Genomic DNA, 22,002 nt, shown 5'->3' on the forward strand with positions numbered 1-22,002 from the left:
GTCAGTGGACTAGTAATCCAGAGGCCCAGGCTAATGCTGTGGGGGCATGGGTTTGAATCCCATCATGGCAGCTGGGATTACTAGAATTTAAATTCAATTAATAAATCTGGAGTATAAAGACATAGGAGCAGAAATTAGGCCATTCAGCCCATCGAGTCTGCTCCGCCATTCAATCATGGCTGATAAGTTTCTCAACCCTATTCTCCTGCCTTCTCCCCGTAACCTTTGATCCCTTACCAATCAAGAACCTATCTATCTGGGTCACTCAATGACCTGGCCTCCACAGCCCTCTGTGGCAATGAATTCCATAGATTCACCACTCTCTGGCTAAAGAAGTTTCTTCTCATCTCTGTTCTAAAAGGTCTTCCCTTTACTCTGAGGCTGTGCCCTCAGGTCCTAGTCTCGCCTACTAATGGAAACATCTGCCCCACGTCCACTCTATCCAGGCCTTTCAGTATTCTGTAAGTTTCAATCAGATCTCCCCTCATCCTTCTAAACTCCATCGAGTATAGACCCAGAGTCCTCAAACGTTCCACATATGTTAAGCCTTTCATTCCTGGGATCATTCTCGTGAACCTCCTCTGGACCCTCTCCAGGGCCAGCGCATCCTTCCTGAGATACAGGGCCCAAAATTGCTCACAATATTCTAAATGTGGTCTGACCAGAGCCTTATAAAGCCTCAGCAGCACATCCCTGCTTTTATATTCTAGTCCTCTCGAAATAAATGCCAATAAAGCTACTCTTGCAATGGTGACTATGACAACTGTTAACAATTCACAGCAATGTGGTTGACTCTTACCTGTCCCCTGAAATGGCCGAGCAAGCCACTCAGTTCAAGGGATGGGCAACAAATGCTGGCCTTGCCACATCCCAATAAAGAGAAAGAAAGTATATTTTGTGTAAATCTGGAACATTACTTCAACTTAAATTTAAGGTGGGAGGCACACGTTCAGTTGAGTGAAGGACAGAGTTTAGAATGTTGTACGGAAGGACCATGGTGACCAGGTAAACTGGTTATTTGGGATAAACCTTTTTAAATGTTGGAAGCTGTGATGGGGATGCTGTAGGCTGTATAATCAGGCGACACAGGTAAGCGACAGTCTTACTACTTTGTGTGCCTCTTATTTTTCAGAATGAAATTCAGAACACCATCCAGTACATTGAGGCAGCTCAGAACAGGGTTCAGTCCACTACCCTCATGGTTGTGAGAAATGTGAGTTGTGACATTACACCCAAATAAACCAAATAGATAGATTGGGAAACAGAGGCTGCAATAGAGAGATTCCGAGAAATAGGTAGTGGGCAGAATACAAAGAGAGATATGGACAGGACATCAGAGGGAGGGAGAGAAGGTGGATGGACAGACAGTAACACACAAAGAATGTGATTGCAGCCAGACCTGACAGTACTACGGCTTGGGCTGACAAGTGGCGAGTGACATTTGCGCTACCCAAGTGCCAGGCAATGACCATCTCCAGCAAGAGAGAATCTAACCATCTAACCTTGACATTCAATGGCATTAGCATCACTGAGTCCCCCACTATCAACATCCTGGGGGTTACCATTGACCAGTCATATAAATACTGTGGCTACAAGAGCAGACCAGAGTCTAGGAATCCTGCGGTGAGTAACTCACCTCCTGACTCCCCAAAGCCTGTCCACCATCTACAAGGCAAAAATCAGGGGTGTGATGGAATACTCCCCACTTGCCTGGATGAATGCAGCTCCAACAACACTCAAGAAGCTCAACACCGTCCAGGACAAGGTAGCCCACTGATTGGCACCCCATCCACAAACATTCACTCCCTCCACCACCGACGCATAGTGGCAGCAGTGTGTACCATCTACAAGATGCACGGCAGGAACTCACCAAGGCTCCTTAGATAGTGCCTTCCAACCCCTCGACCTTTACCATCTAGAAGGACGAGGGCAGTAGATACATAGGAACACCACCACCTGGAAGTTCCCCTCCAAGTCACTCACCATCCTGACTTGGAGATATATCGCTGTTCCTTCACTGTCGCTGGGTCAAAATCCCAGAATCCCTAACAGCACTGTGGGTGTACCTACAGCACAAGGACTGCAGCGGTTCAAGAAGGCAGCTCACCACCACCTTCTCAAGGGCAATTGGGGATGAACAATAAATGCTGGCCTAGCCAGCTGCACCCAAATCCCATGAACAAATTAAAAAAAGACTGACAGGAGGAGAGAGAAAATGACACTGAGTAAGAGGGGAAATCCGAGGAGCAAAGGAGGGGAGAGAGATGGGAAAATGAGGAATTAGGGAAAGGGGTAAAGGGAGGAGTTAAGGCAGCAGGTTGGATTTATAAATTGTCTGTCGCTGTAATGTTAATATACTTGTTATAAACAGGGGACCTGTTCTTTCAGGTTAGCCAGTGTCTGATCACTAAGGAACTTGGATATTTTGGCCAGTACCTATACTGGGCGCGGAAAACAGTGAGTATTAGTAACACCATTTTGAGTTCGATGTACAATAAAACACAAAAAACACAAGCCGAGACACACTAACCTCTAACTCTGACATCTTGCGATCTCCTGCACTTGCCCTTCCAGGGGCAGTTGTGCCTTAAGCTGTCTAGGCCGCACACTCTGGAATCACCCCCCCATTCCAGAGCGGCACAACCGTCAATGATTAGGCCAGCGGGTGCCTGGTGGGTAAAGCCATCAGGACAACGTGTGCTGAATTAATTGGCCTCTCCCACACAGGGTCAGTGGGACAGGGAGTGGGTGGGACAGCGAGTCCCACACAGGGTCAGTGGGACAGGGAGTGCCACACAGGGTCAGTGGGACAGGGAGTGGGTGGGACAGGGAGTCCCACACAGGGTAAGTGGGACAGGGAATCCCACAAAGGGTCAGTGAGACAGGGAGTCCCACACAGGGTCAGTGGGACAGGGAGTCCCACACAGGGTCAGTGGGACAGGGAGTGCCACACAGGGTCAGTGAGACAGGAAGTGGGTGGGACAAGGAGTCCCACACAGGGTCAGTGAGACAAGGAATCCCACACAGGGTCAGTGAGACAGGGAATCCCACACAGGGTCAGTGAGACAGGGAGTCCCACACAGGGTCAGTGGGACAGGGAGTCCCACACAGTGTCAGTGAGACAGGGAGTCCCACACAGGGTCAGTGGGACAGGGAGTGCCACACAGGGTCAGTGGGACAGGGAGTGGGTGGGACAGGGAGTCCCACACAGGGTCAGTGGGACAGGGAATCCCACACAGGGTCAGTGGGACAGGGAATCCCACACAGGGTCAGTGGGACAGGGAGTCCCACACAGGGTCAGTGGGACAGGGAGTCCCACACAGGGTCAGTGGGACAGGGAGTGCCACACAGGGTCAGCGGGACAGGGAGTCCCACACAGGGTCAGTGGGACAGGGAGTGCCACACAGGGTCAGTGAGACAGGGAGTCCCACACAGGGTCAGTGAGACAGGGAGTCCCACACAGGGTCAATAGGACAGGTAGTGGACAGGACAGGGAGTGGGTGGGACAGGGAGTCCCACACAGGGTCAATAAGACAGGAAGTCCCACACAGGGTCAGTGGGACAGGGAGTGCCACACAGGGTCAATAAGACAGGGAGTCCCACACAGGGTCAGTGAGACAGGGAGTCCCACACAGGGTCAATAGGACAGGTAGTGGACAGGACAGGGAGTGGGTGGGACAGGGAGTCCCACACAGGGTCAATAAGACAGGGAGTCCCACACAGGGTCAGTGAGACAGGGAGTCCCACACAGGGTCAGTGAGACAGGGAGTCCCACACAGGGTCAATAAGACAGGGAGTCCCACACAGGGTCAGTGGGACAAGGAGTCCCATACAGGGTCAGTGAGACAGGGAGTCCCACACAGGGTCAGTGAGACAGGGATTCCCACACAGGGTCAGTGAGACAGGGAGTCCCACACAGGGTCAGTGGGACAGGGAGTCCCACACAGGGTCAGTGAGACAGGGAGTCCCACACAGGGTCAGTGAGACAGGGAGTGCCAAACAGGGTCAATAGGACAGGGAGTGCTACACAGGGTCAGTGGGACAGGGAGTGGGTGGGACAGGGAGTCCCATACAGGGTCAGTGGGACAGGGAGTCCCACACAGGGTCAGTGGGACAGGGAGTCCCACACAGGGTCAGTGGGACAGGGAGTGCCACACAGGGTCAGTGAGACAGGGAGTCCCACACAGGGTCAGTGGGACAGGGAGTCCCACACAGGGTCAGTGAGACAGGGATTCCCACACAGGGTCAGTGAGACAGGGAATCCCACACAGGGTCAGTGAGACAGGGAATCCCACACAGGGTCAGTGGGACAGGGAGTCCCACACAGGGTCAATAGGACAGGGATTCCCACACAGGGTCAGTGAGACAGGGAATCCCACACAGGGTCAGTGGGACAGGGAGTGCCACACAGGGTCAGTGAGACAGGGAATCCCACACAGGGTCAGTGAGACAGGGAATCTCACACAGGGTCAGTGGGACAGGGAGTCCCACACAGGGTCAGTGAGACAGGGAGTCCCACACAGGGTCAGTGGGACAGGGAGTCCCACACAGGGTCAGTGAGACAGGGAATCCCACACAGGGTCAGTGAGACAGGGAGTCCCACACAGGGTCAGTGAGACAGGGAATCCCACACAGGGTCAGTGAGACAGGGAGTCCCACACAGGGTCAGTGAGACAGGGATTCCCACACAGGGTCAGTGAGACAGGGAGTCCCACACAGGGTCAGTGGGACAGGGATTCCCACACAGGGTCAGTGAGACAGGGAGACCCACAGAGGGTCAGTGGGACAGGGAGACCCACAGAGGGTCAGTGGGACAGGGAGTCCCACACAGTGTCAGTGGGACAAGGAGTCCCACACAGGGTCAGTGAGACAGGGAGTCCCACACAGGGTCAGTGAGACAGGGAGTGCCACACAGGGTCAATAGGACAGGGAGTGCCACACAGGGTCAGTGGGACAGGGAGTGGGTGGGACAGGGAGTCCCACACAGGGTCAGTGGGACAGGGAGTCCCACACAGGGTCAGTGGGACAGGGAGTCCCACACAGGGTCAGTGAGACAGGGAGTCCCACACAGGGTCAGTGAGACAGGGAGTCCCACACAGGGTCAGTGAGACAGGGAGTCCCACACAGGGTCAGTGAGACAGGGAGTCCCACACAGGGTCAGTGAGACAGGGATTCCCACACAGGGTCAGTGGGACAGGGAGTGGGTGGGACAGGGAGTCCCACACAGGGTCAGTGGGACAGGGAATCCCACACAGGGTCAGTGGGACAGGGAATCCACACAGGGTCAGTGGGACAGGGAGTGCCACACAGGGTCAGTGAGACAGGGAGTCCCACACAGGGTCAGTGGGACAGTCGAGTCACACACAGGGTCAGTGAGACAGGGAGTCCCACACAGGGTCAGTGAGACAGGGAGTCCCACACAGGGTCAGTGAGACAGGGAATCCCACACAGGGTCAGTGGGACAGGGATTCCCACACAGGGTCAGTGAGACAGGGAGTCCCACACAGGGTCAGTGAGACAGGGAATTCCACACAGGGTCAGTGAGACAGGGAATCCCACACAGGGTCAGTGGGACAGGGAGTCCCACACAGGATCAATAGGGCAGGGATTCCCACACAGGGTCAGTGAGACAGGGAGTCCCACACAGGGTCAGTGGGACAGGGAGTCCCACACAGGGTCAGTGAGACAGGGAGTCCCACACAGGGTCAGTGGGACAGGGAGTCCCACACAGGGTCAATAGGACAGGGATTCCCACACAGGGTCAGTGAGACAGGGAATCCCACACAGGGTCAGTGGGACAGGGAGTCCCACACAGGGTCAGTGAGACAGGGAATCCCACACAGGGTCAGTGGGACAGGGAGTCCCACACAGGGTCAGTGAGACAGGGAGTGCCAAACAGGGTCAATAGGACAGGGAGTGCTACACAGGGTCAGTGGGACAGGGAGTGGGTGGGACAGGGAGTCCCATACAGGGTCAGTGGGACAGGGAGTCCCACACAGGGTCAGTGAGACAGGGAGTCCCACACAGGGTCAGTGGGACAGGGAGTCCCACACAGGGTCAGTGAGACAGGGAGTCCCACACAGGGTCAGTGAGACAGGGAGTCCCACACAGGGTCAATGAGACAGGGATTCCCACACAGGGTCAGTGGGACAGGGAGTGGGTGGGACAGGGAGTCCCACACAGGGTCAGTGGGACAGGGAATCCCACACAGGGTCAGTGGGACAGGGAATCCCACACAGGGTCAGTGGGACAGGGAGTGCCACACAGGGTCAGTGAGACAGGGAGTCCCACACAGGGTCAGTGGGACAGGGAGTCCCACACAGGGTCAGTGGGACAGGGAGTCCCACACAGGGTCAGTGAGACCGGGAATCCCACACAGGGTCAGTGAGACAGGGAATCCCACACAGGGTCAGTGGGACAGGGAGTCCCACACAGGGTCAGTGAGACAGGGAATCCCACACAGGGTCAGTGAGACAGGGAATCTCACACAGGGTCAGTGGGACAGGGAGTCCCACACAGGGTCAGTGAGACAGGGAGTCCCACACAGGGTCAGTGGGACAGCGAGTCCCACACAGGGTCAGTGAGACAGGGAATCCCACACAGGGTCAGTGAGACAGGGAGTCCCACACAGGGTCAGTGAGACAGGGAATCCCACACAGGGTCAGTGAGACAGGGAGTCCCACACAGGGTCAGTGAGACAGGGATTCCCACACAGGGTCAGTGAGACAGGGAGTCCCACACAGGGTCAGTGGGACACGGAGACCCACAGAGGGTCAGTGGGACAGGGAGTCCCACACAGTGTCAGTGGGACAAGGAGTCCCACACAGGGTCAGTGAGACAGGGAGTCCCACACAGAGTCAGTGAGACAGGGAGTGCCACACAGGGTCAATAGGACAGGGAGTGCCACACAGGGTCAGTGGGACAGGGAGTGGGTGGGACAGGGAGTCCCACACAGGGTCAGTGGGACAGGGAGTCCCACACAGGGTCAGTGGGACAGGGAGTCCCACACAGGGTCAGTGAGACAGGGAGTCCCACACAGGGTCAGTGAGATAGGGAGTCCCACACAGGGTCAGTGAGACAGGGAGTCCCACACAGGGTCAGTGAGACAGGGAGTCCCACACCGGGTCAGTGAGACAGGGATTCCCACACAGGGTCAGTGGGACAGGGAGTGGGTGGGACAGGGAGTCCCACACAGGGTCAGTGGGACAGGGAATCCCACACAGGGTCAGTGGGACAGGGAATCCCACACAGGGTCAGTGGGACAGGGAGTGCCACACAGGGTCAGTGAGACAGGGAGTCCCACACAGGGTCAGTGAGACAGGGAATCCCACACAGGGTCAGTGGGACAGGGAGTCCCACGCAGGGTCAGTGAGACAGGGAGTCCCACGCAGGGTCAGTGAGACAGGGAGTCCCACGCAGGGTCAGTGAGACAGGGAGTCCCACACAGGGTCAGTGAGACAGGGAGTCCCACACAGGGTCAGTGGGACAGGGAGTCCCACACAGTGCCAGTGAGACAGGGAGTCCCACACAGTGTCAGTGAGACAGGGAGTCCCACACAGGGTTATGTGAGTCAGTGATTCCCACACAGGGTCAGTGAGACAGGGAGTCCCACACAGGGTCAGTGAGACAGGGAGTCCCACACAGGGTCAGTGAGACAGGGAGTCCCACACAGGGTCACTGGGACAGACATTCCCACACAGGATCAGTGGGACAGGGAGACCCACAGAGGGTCAGTGGGACAGGGAGTCCCACACAGGGTCAGTGGGACAGGGAGACCCACACAGGGTCAATGGGACAGGGAGTCCCACACAGGGTCAGTGGGACAGGGAGACCCACACAGGGTCAATGGGACAGGGTCTGTGGGAGGGACAGGGAGACCCACACAGGGTCAGTAGGACAGGGAGTGCCACACTGGGTCAGTGGTGAAAGCAACGAATCTTTGTTTTGTCTTATTGAAGATCTGTTGTTCTGCAGATTATTGATGATTTGCTGTCTTGCCAACCAGCCATGATCCTTCTCCACAACAGCCGTGTCATCCTCTGTGAATACATCACTGATCCTTGGGTAAGGGCAGCTGTGAAGTGCACTGACTGCGCAGGCTTCCAGGCTTAACTTTCAGAATCTCCTAGAGGCCAACATTGGCCTTTGAGGAGTATCCAGGACTGCTTGTACTGGGAAGGTCAGATCCCCAAGTAACATCTACGCCACATAACATTCACGGCACACAAGTGCCAGGCAATGACCATGTCCAACAAGAGAGAATCTAACCATCTCTCCTTGATGTTCAATGGCATTACCATCGCTGAACCCCCCACTATCAACACCCTGGGGGTCACCATTGACCAGGAACTGAACTGGACCAGCCATATAAATACTGTGGCTACAAGAGGAGGTCAGAGGCTGGGAATTCTGCAGCAAGTAACTCACCTCCTGACTCCCCAAAGCCTGTCCACCATCTACAAGGCACAAGTCAAGAGTGTGATGGAATATTCCCCACTTGCCTGGATGAGCACAGCTCCAACAACACTCAAGAAGCTCAACAGCATCCAGGACAAAGCAGCCCGCTTGATTGGCACCCCCTCCACCACCTTAAACATTCACTCCATCACTCACTCCCTAAAAGAGGGGGAAAGGGAAGCTGAGTTCACAGAGAAGCATACTGGAAATAGCTTTGATTTAATCTTCTTAATGATTTAATCTGGGAGGTAACCTGGTTAAAATGGGGAGTGGCACTGACTACAGTTGACTGAACCTTTTGTCCTCGGATCCCACAGAATGCCTTTTGGTTTTGCCTGGGCTGGTGCACCCTGTTTCTCATCCCCAGCATCATCTTTGCAGTGAAGACAGCAAAGCACTACCGACCCATGAGGAACAAAGCCAACAGGTAAGACTCATTCGAAAGGGGAGAGGTAGAGAGAGAGAGGAGCGGAGGGGAGTAAAGGGATGAGGGGAGCAGTGAGAGGCATTGGGTGGACGGCTAGCTGCGAATTGACTTCCCTTCCCCTCTCAGCCAATAAGGCTGTGCTCCAGAACATGTTAGCTTTTTCCCCTCTCGCTGTTCCTCTGTAGCGGCTGCCCGCCATTACTTGTCTCCAATCCTGGGGCGATCTTTTATTGGCATCTGGCAAGAGCATGTGCAATTCCGCCCTGAGTTTTCATGCATCACACACACACACTGTTCACCAAAGAGGAAATCATTTGGCGTGTCATCTTCTAAAATGTTCTATTCTCACCCTTAAACCAGGATGTCAAGATGCCAGGCATTTCTATCACTGCTTCTTTAGGAGTCTTCTCCCTCACAGCTGAAACCACTGCCTACAAACCCTTCAAGCTCAAATCAGCAAGAATGTTCCATACCGCTCCGTCTTTCCAGATGGAAAAACAGAGCTGTTTCCTCTTTATCCACTTGTGCCTCTTGTTAACTATTCCAAAGCCCCAGGGATCTGTTACGTTGTCTGCCTCTACAAGATCTGGCATGCTAGACTTCAGAAGCTTACTCCGCTCAGTGTTATGAACTAAAATAGCAGGGCTCCATTTCCTGGTGCTCCTCTCTACCACCCCACCCCCCCACTCACCTCCCCCTCACTCACCTCCCGCTCACCCCTCTCTCTCACCTCCCCTCTCACCCCCTCTCTCTCACCTCCCCCTTCTCCCCCCTCTCACCTCCCCTCTTGCCCCCTCTCTTACCCCCCTTCCCGCCCCTCACTCACCCCCCTTCTCCCCCCTTCTCCCCCCTCTCTCATTCCCCCCTTTCTCCCCCTCTCTATCTCACCTCTTCTTCCCTCACTGCTCCCCCTCTGTCACCTCCTCCCTCACCCCTCTCTCTCTCAGCTCTTCTCCTCTCGTTGCTCCCCCCTCTCTCACACCCCCCTCTCTCCTCTCTATCTCTCACCTCTTTTCCCATCACTGCCCCCCATTGCGCCTCTCCTCTTGCCGCTCTCGCTGACCTCTTCTCCTCTCACTGCTCCCCACTTCTCAACTTGCTCTTCATCTCTTTTCCCCTCTTCGCTCCTCTCTCACTCCACTTTCCCCCTTTCTCACCTTTCTCCCTTCTCTCTCACCTCTCCTCTCCACTCCCCTCTCTCTCCTCTTCCTCTTTCTCTCCCCTCTGACCCTCTCTCTTCTCTATACCCTCACCTCTTTTCTCCTCTCCACTTCCCCCTCACTCCACCTCTTCCCTCCCCATCCCTCTCTCTCCCACGTCTCCTCTCCCCTCCCCCATCTCTCTCACCTCTTCGCTTCCCTCCCCATCTCTCTCACCTCTTCCCTTCCCTCCCCATCTCTCTCTCACCTCTCCTCTCCCCTTCCCCCCATTTCTCTCTCTCCCACCTCTCCTCTCCCCTTCCCCCATATCTCTCTCTCGCCACTTCTCTCCCTTTCCCCCATCCCTCTCTCTCGCCTCTCCTCTCCCCTTCCCCATCTCTCTCTCTCACTTCACCTCTCTCCTTCCCCCATCTCTCTCTCTCTCTCTCACCTCTCCTCTCCTCCATCTCTCTCACCTCTCCTCTCCCCTTCCCCCATCTCTCTCTCTCATCTCTCCTCTCCCCTTCTCCCCACTTTCTCATTCTCACCTCTCCTCTCCCCTTCCGGCAACACTCTCTCTCTTCATCTCCCCCCTTCCCCCGATCTCTCTCACCTCTACTCACCCCTTCCCCCCTCTCTCTCTTTCTCTCCCACTCTCACCTTTTCTCTTCTTTTTGTTTTGCAGCCCTGAGTTTTCAGAAATGACCAACTTTAAATTTCCACGGGTACAAAACACCTATGGTCCCCCAGCTCAACACCTGTAAGTACAGTTCATCTTTCAGGACAACCTTGTGAATGCTGCTCAGAATAATCTTTTCAACATACTTGTTTGTGTTTTGATGCCTTTGTTTCTCATTTAACTTTTGTTTAGTGCAGTTTAATGCGATCCAAATAAGCGCACATTGCTGGCAGCTTCGGAGCACACTGAATCCACGAGCCATTTAGGGCTATTTAGGGTCAGTAACAGAGCGAGTTAGCGTCTTTAACAGTGAGGTACTGACTTTAACATAGTGAGTTAGTGACTTTAACACAGAGTTAGTGTTTAACAGTGAGTTAGTGACTTTAACAGAATGAGTTAGTGACTTTAACAGTGAGTTAGTGACTTTAACAGAGTGAGTTAGTGTTTAACAGTGATTTAGTGATTTTAACAGAATGAGTTAGTGACTTTAACAGAGTGAGTTAGTGTTTAACAGTGAATTAGTGACTTTAACTGGGTGAGTTAGTGAGTTTAACAGTGAGGTACTGACTTTAACTGGGTGAGTTAGTGAGTTTAACAGTGAGGTACTGACTTTAACAGAGTGAATTAGTGTTTAACAGAGTTAGTGTCTTTAACAGAATGAGTTAGTGTTTAAAACAGAGTCAGTGACTTTAACACTGAGTTAGTGTTTAACTGTGCATTAGTGACTTTAACAGAGTGAGCTAGTGTCTTTAACAGAGTGAATTAGTGCTTTTATCAGAGTGAGTTACTGCCTTTAACAGAGTGAGTTAGTGTCTTTAATAGAGTGAGTTAGTGCCTTTAACATAGTGAGTTAGATCAGAGTGAGTTAGTGTCCTCAACAGAGAGAATAAGTGTCTTTATCAGATTGAGTTAGTGTCTTTAATAGAGAGAGTTAGTGTCTTTAACAGAATGAGTTAGTGCCTTTAACAGAATGAGTTAGTGCCTTTAACAGAGTGAGTTAGATCAGAGTGAGTTAGTGTCTTTAACAGAGAGAGTTAGTGTTTAACAGTCAATTAGTGATTTTAACACAGTGAGTTAGTGACTTTAACAGTGAGTTAGTGACTTTAACAGAGTGAGTTAGTGTTTAACAGTGAGTTAGTGACTTTAACAGAGTGAGTTAGTGTTTAACAGTGAATTAGTGATTTTAACAGAATGAGTTAGTGACTTTAACAGTGAGTTAGTGACTTTAACACAGTGAGTTAGTGTTTAAAAGCAAGTTAGTGACTTTAACTGTGAGTTAGTGACTTTAACCCAGTAAGTAGTGTTAAACAGTGAGTTAGTGATTTTAACAGAATGGGTTAGTGACTTTAACTAAGTTAGTGACTTTAACACAGTGAGTTAGTGTTTAACAGCGAGTTAGTGACTTTAACTGTGAGTTAGTGTCTTTAACAGAGAGTTAGTGTTTAACAGTGAAGTAGTGACTTTAACTGTGAGTTAGTGTCTTTAACTGAGAGAGTTAGTGTTTAACAGTGAATTAGTGATTTTAACAGAATAGGTTAGTGACTTTAACAGTGAGTTAGTGACTTTAACACAGTGAGTTAGTGTTTAACAGCGAGTTAGTGACTTTAACTGTGAGTTAGTGTCTTTAACAGAGAGTTAGTGTTTAACAGTGAAGTAGTGACTTTAACTGTGAGTTAGTGTCTTTAACTGAGAGAGTTAGTGTTTAACAGTGAATTAGTGATTTTAACAGAATGAGTTAGTGACTTTAACAGTGAGTTAGTGACTTTAACACAGTGAGTTAGTGTTAAACAGCGAGTTAGTGGCTTTAACTGTGAGTTAGTGACTTTAACACAGTGAGTTGTTAGTGCCTAACAGTGAGTTCGTGATTTTAACAGAATGAGTTAGTGTTTAACATTGTATTAGTGACTTTAACAGAGTGAGTTACTGTCTTTATCAGAGTGAGTTAGATCAGAGAGTTAGTGCCTTTACCAGAGTGAGTTAGTGTCTTTATCAGAGTGAGTTAGTGTCTTTATCAGAGTGAATTAGTGTCTTTATCAGAGTGAGTTAGTGTCTTTATCAGAGTGAGTTAGTGTCTTTAACAGAGTGAGTTAGTGCCTTTATCAGAGGGTGTTAGTGTCTTTATCAGAGTGTGTTAGTGTCTGTTTCAGAGTGTTTTAGTGAGTTTATCAGAGTGTTTTAGTGCCTTTATCAGAGTGAGTTAGGGCCTTTATCATTGTGAGTTAGTGCCATTATCAGAGTGAGTTAGATCAGAGTGAGTTAGTGTCTTTAACAGAGTGAGTTAGTGTATTTATCAGAGTGAGTTAGTGCCTTTATCAGAGTGAGTTAGTGTCTTTATCAGAGTGAGTTAGATCAGAGTGAGTTAGTACCTTTATCAGAGTGAGTTAGATCAGAGTGAGTTAGATCAGAGTGAGTTAGTACCTTTATCAGAGTGAGTTAGTGTCTTTATCAGAGTGAGTTAGTGTTTTTATCAGAGTGAGTTAGATCAAAGTGAGTTAGTGCCTGTATCAGATTGAGTTAGTGCCTGTATCAGAGTGAGTTAGTGTCGTTAACAGAGTGAGTTAGTGTCTTTATCAGAGTGTGATTGTGTCTTTATCAGAGTGAGTTAGATCAAAGTCAGTTAGTGCCTAGCTCAGAGTGAGTTAGTGTCTTTATCAGAGTGAGTTCGTGCCTTTATCAGAGTGAGTTAGTGTCTATATCAGAGTGAGTTAGTGTCTGTATCAGAGTGAGTTACATCAAAGTCAGTTAGTGCCTTTCTCAGAGTGAGTTAGTGCCTTTCTCAGAGTGAGTTAGTGTCTTTATCAGAGTGAGTTAGTGTCTTTATCAGAGTGAGTTAGATCAAAGTGAGTTAGTGCCTGTATCAGATTGAGTTAGTGCCTGTATTAGAGTGAGTTAGTGTCTTTATCAGAGTGTGTTAGTGTCTTTATCAGAGTGTGTTAGTGTCTTTATCAGAGTGAGTTAGATCAGAGTGAGTTAGTGTCTTTATCAGAGTGTGTTAGTGTCTTTATCAGAGTGAGTTAGTGCCTTTATCATTGTGAGTTAGTGCCTTTATCAGAGTGAGTTAGATCAGAGTGAGTTAGTGTCTTTATCAGAGTGAGTTAGTGTATTTATCAGAGTTAGTGTCTTTATCAGAGTGAGTTAGTGCCTTTATCAGACTGAGTTAGATCAGAGTGAGTTAGATCAGAGTGAGTTAGATCAGAGTGAGTTAGATCAGAGTGAGTTAGATCAGAGTGAATTAGATCAGAGTGAGTTAGTACCTTTATCAGAGTGCGTTAGTGTCTTTATCAGAGTGAGTTAGTGTCTTTATCAGAGTGAGTTAGTGCATGTATCAGATTGAGTTAGTGCCGATATCAGAGTGAGTTAGTGTCTTTATCAGAGTGAGTTAGTGTCTTTATCAGAGTGAGTTAGTGTCTTTATCAGAGTGAGTTAGTGTCTTTATCAGAGTGAGTTAGTGTCTTTATCAGAGTGAGTTAGATCAGAGTGAGTTAGTGTCTTTATCAGAGTGAGTTAGTGTCTTTATCAGAGTGAGTTAGTGTCTTTATAAGAGTGAGTTAGTGTCTTTGTCAAAGTGAGTTAGTGCCTTTATCAGAGTGAGGTAGTGCCTTTATCAGAGTGAGGTAGTGCCTTTATCAGAGTGTGTTAGTGTCTATATCAGAGTGAGTTAGTGTCTTTATCAGAGTGAGTTAGTGTCTTTATCAGAGTGAGTTAGTGCCTTTAACAGACTGAGTTAGTTTCTTTATCAGAGTGTGTTAGTGTCTATATCAGAGTGAGTTAATGTCTTTATCATTGTGAGTTAGTGCCTTTATCAGAGTGAGTTAGATCAGAGTGAGTTAGTGTCTTTATCAGAGTGAGTTAGTGTCTGTATCAGAGTGAGTTAGTGTCTGTATTAGAGTGAGTTAGATCAGAGTGAGTTAGTGCCTTTAACAGAGTCTGTTAGTGTCTTTATCAGTGTGAGTTAGTGTCTTTATCAGAGTGAGTTAGTGCCTTTATCATTGTGAGTTAGTGCCTTTATCAGAGTGAGTTAGATCAGAGTGAGTTAGTGTCTTTATCAGAGTGTGTTAGTGTCTTTATCAGAGTGTGTTAGTGTCTTTATCAGAGTGTGTTAGTGTCGTTATCAGAGTGAGTTAGTGCCTTTATCATTGTGAGTTAGTGCCTTTATCAGAGAGAGTTACATCAGAGTGAGTTAGTGTCTTTATCAGAGTGAGTTAGTGTCTGTATCAGAGTGAGTTAGATCAGAGTGAGTTAGTGCCTTTAACAGAGTGAGCTAGATCAGAGTGAGTTAGTGTCTTTATCAGAGTGAGTTAGATCAGAGTGAGTTAGTGTCTTAATCAGAGTGAGTTAGTGCCTTTATCAGAGTGAGTTAGTGTCTTTATCAGAGTGAGTTAGTGTCCTTATCAGAGTGAGTTACATCAGAGTGAGTTAGTGCCTTTATCAGACTGAGTTAGTGTCTTTATCAGAGAGTGTTAGTGTCTTTATCACAGTGTGTTAGTGTATTTATCAGAGTGTGTTAGTGTCTTTGTCAGAGTGAGTTAGTGTATTTATCAGAGTGAGTTAGATCAGAGTGAATTAGTGCCTTTATCAGAGTGAGCTAGATCAGAGTGAGTTAGTGTCTTTATCAGAGTGAGTTAGATCATAGTGAGTTAGTGTCTTTATCAGAGTGAGTTAGTGTCTTTATAAGAGTGAGTTAGTGTCCTTATCAGAGTGAGTTAGTGTCTTTATCAGAGTAGGTTAGTGTCTTTATCAGAGTGAGTTAGTGTCTTTATCAGAGTGAGTTAGTGTCCTTATCAGAGTGAGTTACATCAGAGTGAGTTAGTGCCTTTATCAGACTGAGTTAGTGTCTTTATCAGAGAGTGTTAGTGTCTTTATCACAGTGTGTTAGTGTATTTATCAGAGTGTGTTAGTGTCTTTGTCAGAGTGAGTTAGTGTATTTATCAGAGTGAGTTAGATCAGAGTGAGTTAGTGCCTTTATCAGAGTGAGCTAGATCAGAGTGAGTTAGTGTCTTTATCAGAGTGAGTTAGTGTCTTTATAAGAGTGAGTTAGTGTCCTTATCAGAGTGAGTTAGTGTCTTTATCAGAGTGAGTTAGTGCCTTTATAAGAGTGAGTTAGTGTCTTTATAAGAGTGAGTTAGTGTCTTTGTCAAAGTGAGTTAGTGTCTTTATCAGAGTGAGTTAGTGTCTTTATCAGAGTGAGTTAGTGTCTTTATCAGAGTGAGTTAGTGTCTTTATCAGAGTGAGTTAGTGCCTTTATCAGAGTGAGTTAGTGTCTTTATAAGAGTGAGTTAGTGTCCTTATCAGAGTGAGTTACATCAGAGTGAGTTAGTGCCTTTATTAGAGTGAGTTAGTGCCTTTATCAGAGTGAGTTAGTGTCTTTGTAAGAGTGAGTTAGTGTCCTTATCAGAGTGAGTTACATCAGAGTGAGTTAGTGTCTTTATCAGAGTCAGTTAGTGTCTTTATCAGAGTGAGTTAGATCAGAGTGAGTTAGTGTCTTTATCAGAGTGAGTTAGTGCCTTTATCAGAGTGAGTTAGTGTCTTTTTAAGAGTGAGTTAGTGTCCTTATCAGAGTGAGTTAGTGCCTTTATCAGAGTGAGTTAGTGACTTTATCAGAGTGAGTTAGTGCCTTTATCAGAGTGAGTTAGTGCCTTTATCAGAGTGAGTTAGATCAAAGTGAGTTAGTGCGTTTCTCAGAGTGAGTTAGTGCCTTTCTCAGAGTGAGTTAGTGTCTTTATCAGAGTGAGTTAGTGTCTTTATCAGAGTGAGTTAGTGTCTTTATCAGAGTGAGTTAGTGTCTTTATCAGAGTGAGTTAGTGTCTTTATCAGAGTGAGTTAGTGTCTTTATCAGAGTGAGTTAGTGTCTTTATCAGAGTGAGTTAGATCAAAGTGAGTTAGTGCCTGTATCAGATTGAGTTAGTGCCTGTATCAGAGTGAGTTAGTGCCTTTAACAAAGTGAGTTAGTGACTTTATCAGAGTGAGTTAGTGCCTTTATCAGAGTGAGTTAGTGCCTTTATCAGAGTGAGTTAGTGTCCTTATCCGAGTGAGTTAGTGCCTTTATCAGAGTGAGTTAGTGACTTTATCAGAGTGAGTTAGTGCCTTTAACAAAGTGAGTTAGTGACTTTATCAGAGTGAGTTAGTGCCTTTATCAGAGTGAGTTAGTGTCTTTATAAGAGTGAGTTAGTGCCTTTATCAGAGTGAGTTAGTGCCTTTATCAGAGTGAGTTAGTGCCTTTATCAGAGTGAGTTAGTGCCTTTATCAGAGTGAGTTAGATCAAAGTGAGTTAGTGCGTTTCTCAGAGTGAGTTAGTGCCTTTCTCAGAGTGAGTTAGTGCCTTTCTCAGAGTGAGTTAGTGTCTTTATCAGAGTGAGTTAGTGTCTTTATCAGAGTGAGTTAGTGTCTTTATCAGAGTGAGTTAGTGTCTTTATCAGAGTGAGTTAGTGTCTTTATCACAGTGAGTTAGTGTCTTTATCAGAGTGAGTTAGATCAAAGTGAGTTAGTGCCTGTATCAGATTGAGTTAGTGCCTGTATCAGAGTGAGTTAGTGCCTTTAACAAAGTGAGTTAGTGTCTTTATCAGAGTGAGTTAGATCAAAGTGAGTTAGTGCCTGTATCAGATTGAGTTAGTGCCTGTATCAGAGTGAGTTAGTGTCTTTATCAGAGTGTGTTAGTGTCTTTATCAGAGTGTGTTAGTGTCTTTATCAGAGTGAGTTAGTGTCTTTATCAGAGTGAGTTAGTGTCTTTATCAGAGTGAGTTAGTGCCTTTATCAGAGTGAGTTAGTGCCTTTATCAGAGTGAGTTAGTGCCTTTATCAGAGTGAGTTAGTGCGTTTATCAGAGTGAGTTAGTTTCTTTATCAGAGTGTGTTAGTGTCCTTATCAGAGTGAGTTAGTGTCTTTATCAGAGTGAGTTAGTGCCTTTAACAGAGTGAGTTTGTGTCTTTATCAGAGTGTGTTAGTGTCTTTATCAGAGTGTGTTAGTGTCTTTATCAGAGTGTGTTAGTGTCTTTATCAGAGTGTGTTAGTGTCTTTATCAGAGTGTGTTAGTGTCTTTATCAGAGTGTGTTAGTGTCTTTATCATTGTTAGTTAGTGTCTTTATCATTGTGAGTTAGTGCCTTTATCAGAGTGAGTTAGATCAGAGTGAGTTAGTGTCTTTATCAGAGTGAGTTAGTGTCTGTATCAGCGTGAGTTAATGTCTGTATTAGAGTGAGTTAGATCAGAGTGAGTTAGTGCCTTTAACAGAGTGAGCTAGATCAGAGTGAGTTAGTGTCTTTATCAGAGTGAGTTAGATCAGAGTGAGTTAGTGTCTTTATCAGAGTGAGTTAGTGCCTTTATCAGAGTGAGTTAGTGTCTTTATAAGAGTGAGTTAGTGTCCTTATCAGAGTGAGTTACATCAGAGTGAGTTAGTGCCTTTATCAGACTGAGATAGTGTCTTTATCAGAGTGAGTTAGTGTCTTTATCAGGGTGAGTTAGATCAAAGTGAGTTAGTGCCTGTATCAGTGAGTTAGTGTCTTTAACAGAGTGAGTTAGTGTCTTTATCAGAGTGAGTTAGTGTCTTTATCAGAGTGTGTTAGTGTCTTTATCAGAGTGAGTTAGTGCCTTTATCATTGTGAGTTAGTGCCATTATCAGAGTGAGTTAGATCAGAGTGTGTTAGTGTCTTTATCAGAGTGTGTTAGTGTCTTTATCAGAGTGTGTTAGTGTCTTTATCAGAGTGTGTTAGTGTCTTTATCAGAGTGTGTTAGTGTCTTTATCAGAGTGAGTTAGTGCCTTTATCAGAGTGAGTTAGATCAGAGTGAGTTAGTGTCTTTATCAGAGTGAGTTAGTGCCTCTAACAAAGTGAGCTAGATCAGAGTGAGTTAGTGTCTTTATCAGAGTGAGTTAGATCAGAGTGAGTTAGTGTCTTTATCAGAGTGAGTTAGTGTCTTTATCAGAGTGAGTTAGTGTCTTTATCAGAGTGAGTTAGTGCCTTTATCAGAGTGAGTTAGTGTCTTTATAAGAGTGAGTTAGTGTCCTTATCAGAGTGAGTTACATCAGAGTGAGTTAGTGCCTTTATCAGACTGAGTTAGTGTCTTTATCAGAGAGTGTTAGTGTCTTTATCACAGTGTGTTAGTGTATTTATCAGAGTGTGTTAGTGTCTTTGTCAGAGTGAGTTAGTGTATTTATCAGAGTGAGTTAGATCAGAGTGAGTTAGTGCCTTTATCAGAGTGAGCTAGATCAGAGTGAGTTAGTGTCTTTAACAGAGTGAGTTAGATCATAGTGAGTTAGTGTCTTTATCAGAGTGAGTTAGTGTCTTTATAAGAGTGAGCTAGTGTCCTTATAGGAGTGAGTTAGTGTCTTTATCAGAGTGAGTTAGTGTCTTTATCAGAGTGAGTTAGTGCCTTTATCAGAGTGAGTTAGTGCCTTTATCAGAGTGAGTTAGTGCCTTTATCAGAGTGAGTTAGTGCCTTTATCAGAGTGAGTTAGTGCCTTTATCAGAGTGAGTTAGTGCCTTTATCAGAGTGAGTTAGTGTCTTTATCAGAGTGAGTTAGTGTCTTTATCAGAGTGAGTTAGTGTCTTTATAAGAGTGAGTTAGTGTCCTTATCAGAGTGAGCTACATCAGAGTGAGTTAGTGACTTTATTAGAGTGAGTTAGTGCCTTTATCAGAGTGAGTTAGTGTCTTTGTAAGAGTGAGTTAGTGTCCTTATCAGAGTGAGTTAGATCAGAGTGAGTTAGTGTCTTTATCAGAGTGAGTTAGTGTCTTTATCAGATTGAGTTAGTGTCTTTATCAGAGTGAGTTAGTGTCTTTATCAGAGTGAGTTAGATCAGAGTGAGTTAGTGTCTTTATCAGAGTGAGTTAGTGTCTTTATCAGAGTGAGTTAGATCAGAGTGAGTTAGTGCCTGTATCAGAGTGAGTTAGTGTCTTTAACAGAGTGAGTTAGTGTCTTTATCAGAGTGTGTTAGTGTCTTTATCAGAGTGAGTTAGTGCCTTTATCATTGTGAGTTAGTGCCATTATCAGAGTGAGTTAGATCAGAGTGTGTTAGTGTCTTTATCAGAGTGTGTCAGTGTCTTTATCAGAGTGTGTTAGTGTCTTTATCAGAGTGTGTTAGTGTCTTTATCAGAGTGTGTTAGTGTCTTTATCAGAGTGTGTTAGTGTCTTTATCAGAGTGAGTTAGTGCCTTTATCAGAGTGAGTTAATGCCTTTATCAGAGTGAGTTAGTGCGTTTATCAGAGTGAGTTAGTTTCTTTATCAGAGTGTGTTAGTGTCCTTATCAGAGTGAGTTAGTGTCTTTATCAGAGTGAGTTAGTGCCTTTAACAGAGTGAGTTTGTGTCTTTATCAGAGTGTGTTAGTGTCTTTATCAGAGTGTGTTAGTGTCTTTATCAGAGTGTGTTAGTGTCTTTATCAGAGTGTGTTAGTGTCTTTATCAGAGTGAGTTAGTGCCTTTATCAGAGTGAGTTAATGCCTTTATCAGAGTGAGTTAGTGCGTTTATCAGAGTGAGTTAGTTTCTTTATCAGAGTGTGTTAGTGTCCTTATCAGAGTGAGTTAGTGTCTTTATCAGAGTGAGTTAGTGCCTTTAACAGAGTGAGTTAGTGTCTTTATCAGAGTGTGTTAGTGTCTTTATCAGAGTGTGTTAGTGTCTTTATCAGAGTGTGTTAGTGTCTGTATCAGCGTGAGTTAATGTCTGTATTAGAGTGAGTTAGATCAGAGTGAGTTAGTGCCTTTAACAGAGTGAACTAGGTCAGAGTGAGTTAGTGTCTTTATCAGAGTGAGTTAGTGCCTTTATCAGAGTGAGTTAGTGTCTTTATAAGAGTGAGTTAGTGTCCTTATCAGAGTGAGTTACATCATAGTGAGTTAGTGCCTTTATCAGACTGAGATAGTGTCTTTATCAGAGTGAGTTAGTGTCTTTATCAGGGTGAGTTAGATCAAAGTGAGTTAGTGCCTGTATCAGTGAGTTAGTGTCGTTAACAGAGTGAGTTAGTGTCTTTATCAGAGTGAGTTAGTGCCTTTATCATTGTGAGTTAGTGCCATTATCAGAGTGAGTTAGATCAGAGTGTGTTAGTGTCTTTATCAGAGTGTGTTAGTGTCTTTATCAGAGTGTGTTAGTGTCTTTATCAGAGTGTGTTAGTGTCTTTATCAGAGTGTGTTAGTGTCTTTATCAGAGTGTGTTAGTGTCTTTATCAGAGTGTGTTAGTGTCTTTATCAGAGTGAGTTAGTGTCTTTATCAGAGTGAGTTAGTGCCTTTATCATTGTGAGTTAGTGTCTTTATCAGAGTGAGTTAGATCAGAATGAGTTAGTGTCTTTATCAGAGTGAGTTAGAGTCTGTATCAGAGTGAGTTAGATCAGAGTGAGTTAGTGCCTTTAACAGAGTGAGCTAGATCAGAGTGAGTTAGTGTCTTTATCAGAGTGAGTTAGATCAGAGTGAGTTAGTGTCTTTATCAGAGTGAGTTAGTGCCTTTATCAGAGTGAGTTAGTGTCTTTCTAAGAGTGAGTTAGTGTCCTTATCAGAGTGAGTTACATCAGAGTGAGTTAGTGCCTTTATCAGACTGAGTTAGTGTCTTTATCAGAGAGTGTTAGTGTCTTTATCACAGTGTGTTAGTGTATTTATCAGAGTGTGTTAGTGTCTTTGTCAGAGTGAGTTAGTGTATTTATCAGAGTGAGCTAGATCAGAGTGAGTTAGTGTCTTTAACAGAGTGAGTTAGATCATAGTGAGTTAGTGTCTTTATCAGAGTGAGTTAGTGTCTTTATAAGAGTGAGCTAGTGTCCTTATAGGAGTGAGTTAGTGTCTTTATAAGAGTGAGTTAGTGTCCTTATCAGAGTGAGTTAGTGTCTTTATCAGAGTGAGTTAGTGTCTTTATCAGAGTGAGTTAGTGCCTTTATCAGAGTGAGTTAGTGCCTTTATCAGAGTGAGTTAGTGCCTTTATCAGAGTGAGTTAGTGCCTTTATCAGAGTGAGTTAGTGCCTTTATCAGAGTGAGTTAGTGTCTTTATCAGAGTGAGTTAGTGTCTTTATCAGACTGAGTTAGTGTCTTTATCAGAGTGAGTTAGTGTCTTTATAAGAGTGAGTTAGTGTCCTTATCAGAGTGAGTTACATCAGAGTGAGTTAGTGACTTTATTAGAGTGAGTTAGTGCCTTTATCAGAGTGAGTTAGTGTCTTTGTAAGAGTGAGTTAGTGTCCTTATCAGAGTGAGTTACATCAGAGTGAGTTAGTGTCTTTATCAGAGTGAGTTAGTGTCTTTATCAGAGTGAGTTAGTGCCTTTATCAGAGTGAGTTAGTGTCTTTATAAGAGTGAGTTAGTGTCCTTATCAGAGTGAGTTAGTGACTTTATCAGAGTGAGT

The 22,002-nt window shown here is 46.2% G+C and overlaps 1 protein-coding gene across 4 annotated transcripts in view; it reads left to right on the forward strand.

The window, feature by feature from the left end:
- The window catches only part of LOC144694946 (prominin-2-like), a 148,965-nt gene that overhangs the window by 41,701 nt on the left and 85,262 nt on the right, over positions 1–22,002 (forward strand). For 3 of the 4 annotated variants that reach the window (XM_078565746.1, XM_078565745.1, XM_078565744.1), the window contains exons 20-24: positions 1,133–1,213; positions 2,389–2,457; positions 7,975–8,064; positions 8,775–8,884; positions 10,709–10,783. In XM_078565746.1, the coding sequence (XP_078421872.1) occupies positions 1,133–1,213; positions 2,389–2,457; positions 7,975–8,064; positions 8,775–8,884; positions 10,709–10,783 (425 nt within the window). Of the gene's footprint in view, positions 1–1,132; positions 1,214–2,388; positions 2,458–7,974; positions 8,065–8,774; positions 8,885–10,708; positions 10,788–22,002 lie in introns of those variants that run through there. The other variant, XM_078565747.1, reaches the window with a different exon arrangement.

Source organism: Cetorhinus maximus, chromosome 20 (assembly GCF_964194155.1).
Source record: "Cetorhinus maximus chromosome 20, sCetMax3.hap1.1, whole genome shotgun sequence".
Taxonomy (NCBI): domain Eukaryota; kingdom Metazoa; phylum Chordata; class Chondrichthyes; order Lamniformes; family Cetorhinidae; genus Cetorhinus; species Cetorhinus maximus.